General features: G+C 36.3%; 1 protein-coding gene across 1 annotated transcript; it reads right to left on the reverse strand.

Annotated features, from left to right (window-relative positions):
• Window positions 1-5034, reverse strand: LOC142977561 (peroxidase-like). Its single transcript, XM_076121519.1, has 12 exons — window positions 4854-5034; window positions 4443-4582; window positions 3762-3926; window positions 3422-3612; window positions 3116-3305; window positions 2666-2866; window positions 2246-2390; window positions 1981-2134; window positions 1324-1491; window positions 798-996; window positions 469-574; window positions 1-224 (listed from the first exon to the last, which is right to left on the reverse strand). The coding sequence occupies exons 1-12, from the start codon at window positions 4994-4996 to the stop codon at window positions 83-85; spliced, it is 1944 nt and encodes a 647-aa protein (XP_075977634.1). The 5' UTR covers window positions 4997-5034; the 3' UTR covers window positions 1-82.
• Between the last annotated feature and the right edge of the window lie 1144 nt (window positions 5035-6178).

Genomic DNA, 6178 nt, shown 5'->3' on the forward strand with positions numbered 1-6178 from the left:
CACGTAAGTATCGAAAGTTTATTGCATATTAAATTACAAAGCATGATTAGCATTAAAGAAGGTAGCGTGATATTTTTCGAATTTAACTTGACGTCTTCTCCGCTATTATGTTTATGTTGTATTCAGTTTCTTTTTGTTCTGGCTTGTCTTTATCAGGACACCAGTGATCGGTCCATTTGTAGAGGTTTACTACAGGTAGCATATGACAGGGTACTGGTTCATTCCTGGAAGATACAGTTATTTGACATTATTATACAGGTAAATATTACTATTTATTAATGATACTACTTTCTAGTTTTGTTTAGGAAAAAACTGGCAATAATCGATTTAGCAAAACTTGAACAGGTAACTAGCATATTAAACTTGAACTTGAAATGCTCTCAAGCTATGTATTTTTTTTTATATAATGTTGTAATTGTAACTTTTTATAAGGTACTCATTTGACACCAACGAAAATACGAATCTTACCATTCACTGATTCTAAAGAAGCCGTTTGGTTGTATCCAGTGGACCTGATCACCATTGTCGCAAATAATACGTGATATGCTTGCTTTCCTTATTTCCCTCAGCTGGGCTGTAATACAACCAAAATTAATACAATTCAAATGATAAAACATCTGTTTTTTGTTAGGACTACATTCAAATGTTTATCAAAACTATCTACTGCTAAAATGTGCATAAAGTAAATTATATATTTCTTTGACCCACTTAAAACTGTAACACTTCAGACACAAATACATGTTTTTGTATAAAGAAATGTGACTTTATATCTGTGACGCTGGAAAGGAATTACTTACGAATTGTCAAAGCAGCCGGGAAATATCCGTGTTCAAAGAAGAACTTATCAGATCTCCTCCATAGCAGTAGATTCTTGGTAATGATGCAGTACAAAGTGGGGCCCATGTACGAACCCGGCAAGAACTTTTCTACGTATATGGCCACCATTAACTCAACCTCGTCGACTTCGTCGTAGATTCGACGCAGCTTTTCTACTTTCTGTAAATTAAATTCTTATTAGGTCTATTTTGAACAGGAATATTTGTTTTATAGCTCTGAATCAAAAAATATCTTAGGACACTATTTCTACACTAGTTTTTTTACCCATTTAACATGCTCACCCTTAGGGACTTGCTCTCGAATACGTCCCCTGCATTGATAATCCTTTGCTAAGGAATTCTTAATGCTTGTAGGCTACATGTTGGTCATGGCCATTGCTTTTCTTCCTACAAGTTTTGATTTATCTACGACTCCATCTATCTATCTACGATGTGATCTGTTTGAATACTGTCAAATAATTGCTATAAAACATTTGTATTAACTTACATCTTTGTTAATGGTATCATAGAAGTCCTCCCAGTGCTTCGCGGGCTTGAGCCCACAAACTTTGCGATACTCGTTGTAAGGCGGAAAGCCCGCGTCACGACCCCTCATGAAGTCTGTAGCAGGAAGATCCGCAGCCCTCAGCTGGTAGCCCGCGTAACGTTGTGACAGCTGCAACATAAAATACAGCAGGAGTTTGTTTGTCGTGTTTGGTTAGTGGTCAACCTTGTGTCAAAGTTGTTCAGGCCGTCCGAAGGCTGACTTGGCTTGATGACTGTTATTGTTCATTAAACGATCAATTATCGACCGAGCGCCTCAGGAGCAGGAGTAACTATATGACTTCCTGATTCATGTTTACGTTTATTTGCCATAAAATAATTAATTCATTCAACGTGCTTAATATTGAAATTTAGATAATCTGCAGTTCAAAATCAAAATTAAATCATTTATTCATATAGGTCAAATGCTGACACTTCTGATAGTCAATGATACAGAGAGTGAATTTACCGCCAGTTCGGAAGGTAGGGCCAATGAGAAGAGCTGGCAAGAAACTCCTGGCCACTCTTTTTAATCGCCAAATAGTTTTAATGACAATTTAATTTTCACTATTTATTTTCCACTATACTAACAGTTTAGGTTTAAAACTAAGATAAAATTTACCTCAGGGTCAATAACGTAGTCGAACTTAGCAGAAGGTTGTATGTAAGCTCCTTGTGTGAGATCAGCTTCAGTGTTATTGATGGGCAAGATCCCGCTCCTACTAACAGCTTCGGTAGCTCGTCTACTACCCCTAAAGGTACCGTTTCTGTAAAGACTTGAAACAGAAAATATTTCTTTAATACCATTATACCATTTTTGAGCTTGTACTTCATGGACGTATGGCTTTTACTTAAAGAAAACAAATATTGATAGTTTAGTAACTTACTCTAAAGAACCTTCTTGGTAGGTATGGAACCATCGGGTACCGACTATAAACTCACGGAAGACACCAGGCTCGTAGCGAGGGTCGAAGTCATTCACGTAATCTGCGTTCTCGTATATGATACCTTCGGCAATAGCTCTTTCGCGACCTATGGGGATTTAGATCATAATTACACTAAACATAACTAAAGATCCGGTTTGTCAACCTTAGTAGTTTCATCCCAACACAACACATACACTTGTATTTTTTTTGAGCAATTTTTTTTTTGTTTGAAAAGAATTTTGTTGTGCCAGCTCTACACAGTCGTTACGATGAAACTAAACTTGGATTGCTATAATGTCATACCCTTACTTATAGACAGGATCCAATTGAGTTAGTCATTAAAATCCAGAATACTAAGTGACAATAAATCAACTATCTCACCCAAGAACTCTGCCATTAGTTCATAGTAGTATATGTGCTGATACTCCGCTATGTTGATCTGTCTAGCAGTCTGGAACAGTTTCTCGTCGTCCCAGCACGGATTCAACTCAGCTAGATGACGTGCTAGTCTGTTATGCTCTCTGAAGAACCACATTGCGGTTAGATATGTTCCTGGGAGAAGATTGCTTCCATAGTTATCACCTAGGTAGGCCAGAAAGGACGCCATTATTGAGAGAGCTTGAAACATAGCCAATATATAAATATAAAAAAGGTAAGACTTTAAGTTAAATCAATACGTGTGTACTTCTAGTATGACGACTGTTACCGACTGTGTTAAATTTTCTGTTTTCGTGGCTTCTATGCTGTAGTTAAGACTTCTTTACACTATTTACATCGTCGTTTTAGAACGCTACATGTTGTGGAAAACTAAACTAAATAAATGATAATTACCATAGTTATAACAGCTGGTTTCTGGCGGTCGGTTGCCAAGACATAAGATACCGTTTCCAGCCGGTACCTCCCGGTTTCCTTCCATCATGAAAGCCAAGAGTCCTCCTTTGTTAGCTCTGACTTCCCTACTTCTGAGTTCTGTGTTGCCGTAAACTGTTGATAGATCTAGTAGCGGAGTGGTTCTAGAATACTGCAAATCGGCTTTAATTATTATATTTAACAGGGGGTAAATATATTGTACCTTGAGGAAAGTTCTCCTTTTATATTTTTTAGTTTTTGAGTACCAAATTGTTTCTTCAAACTTACTCTTTCAGCAGGTATATTTCGGGGTAGACATCCAAAATCCTGATAAGTTTCAACTCTTGTCAGGTTCAAGCACCGAATTCCACTTGTTCGAAGGTAAGGATCATCTCCAGGAACAGGGATGGGGATGCACCATGGGTTCACTCCGTTGGGTATGTTACCGAGGCAGCAGTCACCGACTGGCATGTAGCGAACTGGGAACAAATCAGGATCTTTATAAAAAGCTAAATAATCTTCAGGTGCTATCAAGTGTGCAAGAACAAAAAGAAAAAATAATGGTCTCGTTTTATAACCGAACAATCCTATATCAAAAGAAATCTGAAAAATATTAATTACTACTCACGAAGATAAACAAGATCAACATTGTCAACAGCTGAGGATACTTGGAAGTGTGTAGCCAGGGTTGAAAAATGGTTATCTCTGAAGAAGCCATCGCCAAGCAACGTTGTACGGATAAATCGGGCTGAAGGTAGCTCGCTGCCATCTGTAGCTGGCCGTAGCGAACTACCTGTTGAATAAAAAAGGGAAGTTAATACAGACGTTTCCTTACGTTTAGTTATGCGAGTGAAAACATTGTGAGGAAATCTTGCGCAAAGCAGTTTTTACATAAATGCAAAATGCCCAACCCACACTGGTCTAGCGCGTCGAAGTAATTTTCCGACAGTTTTTCGTCGGACAGCTCCTCTCTCATTCTTGAAAGTTCCTTATAGAATACTTACTCATCACCCTCAGGTTATCGGATTGATGAATTAATAAATTTAATTATTTATTTATTCATTAATTTATAGCCACACTAACAGCAACGCCTCAAGTCTCACAGCATGAATTTGAACTTTTTATTTGAAACCGCTACCAGCTAATTAGTTTACCTCGTCACTTCATCTGACTACGTTTGACAAGCCGTGGTCTTGATAATCCATTTTAGTACACATTTATTCTACCCTAACAGTTATTGTCAGTTCAACAAATATCACCACTTTTGCTTCAGCTAAGTCCACTTGTATCTCTATGATTTAGTACTTACCAAGACCAAAGTCCGGCGGCAAAAGCCTCGGGAGAGGAGATAATCTAGCTCCTCGCGACGGATAGTGCGGGTTTGTGCAGGTTCCATCTACACGCCTACCCTCCTCGTGGCGACATGCTGCTACGGGAACTGTACATAAGCTGTAAAAAAATGTATCTTTGTTTTACACGATATCTCGTTGCAAAAGTTTTTGTGTAACACATTACTTGAAGTTATTTAACCTGATTTCTGAAAGGTTGGTCAAATAATAATTTAATTAGATATGAGGCAATTTCACTAAAAGCGTGGACAAAATACGAGATTAATAATCGTGGTGCCTGAAAAGTGATTGACCTCCCAGATCAGCAGGTGAGAGTCTCTTCAGAGATGCTCTAATTTTAAAAAGGACAGTTTAATAGCAATATCGCTTACCCAGTTCCATTTACAATACCGGCTAAATAAATGCCACGTTTCTCCGTCACAGGTTTACCATAATATGCATCGTATATAACAACAGACTCTTGAGCTAACACACTTATAAATATTTCAAACAAAACTACTAACTTATAATACATCGTTCATAGCTTAAACGATTATGCCAAATGCAAATGTAATGCAGTGAATCCATTTATAGACAACACCGAATTAACCTTGTTCAACTCATTAGCGATTCCAGAATAGTGAAAATCCTTTATGTCCGTATCACGATTTTTTTATGATAATTACGTATATACGATTACTGAATTAAATTAGAAACAGAACGCAAATAACGCAGTTTAAAACTCAGAAACTATTCGTTCTCTGGCCTACCCCTATAGGAACAAGGTGTGATTAACTTTAAAATGTAAGTTCTCTATGCGAAACCTAAAGAAACGTTCATAATATATTATCATTGTGTATTTTACTACTAAGCTAAGGTCTGTCACTTGAGTTAAGTAAAAAAAGAATGTTCCTTATGATCTGTATGTCTGATCTTTAAATGTATTCATACTACAATGTACAAAAATATAAGACTCATTACTACTATTCACGTTTCCTAAACCGACAAACTTACGACGACAAATTAACTCTTCCCCGTATGTATGTTTATTTATGACCTGATTTTTTAAAATAAAACCTGAAAAATAATATGATTACTTTTGCTTTTAATTGCACGTTTCAAGTTGAAGATTTATTCATTTAAATCGGGTGTGTGCGTTATAGTGTAACACGCAACCTAGTGATTAACGGCTTGCATTGTTTACTTATTGCATATTAATTGTATTTACAAGTACAAGCAAATAACATTAACAGTTGATAAACTTGGCATACATTCTTATTTCTATACAAAAAGCACCAATTTACTCTACGAACAATATATTTTTTTAATTCTTATTTTTTTATTTCAAATTCTACTTGACGAAATTAGATTACGTGGAAAATAGATTGGATTGGGATCCCCGAAAATATATAAAAAAATAGGACATCCCAAAAATATATAAAAATTGCTCCATGTAATTTTATTGAAGTTTTAATCACTCAGACCAACAATAACGTTTCAGTATGTTTGACCAATGTTCCTACGCGTACGGTAATCAATTAGTAATCGTGTTACATTGTAAATATCGGATCATGGTTCAAATTATACAATCATTATTAGTCAGAATTATTCGTAATTATAATAAACTTCTTTTTATTGCTCGCACTGAACATTAACATGCAATCAATTAATGTGGCCGGTGATGAGTAACTTATAACACTTTGAATTACTCAGGTTC

This window comes from Anticarsia gemmatalis, chromosome 1 (assembly GCF_050436995.1).
Source record: "Anticarsia gemmatalis isolate Benzon Research Colony breed Stoneville strain chromosome 1, ilAntGemm2 primary, whole genome shotgun sequence".
Lineage (NCBI taxonomy): Eukaryota > Metazoa > Arthropoda > Insecta > Lepidoptera > Erebidae > Anticarsia > Anticarsia gemmatalis.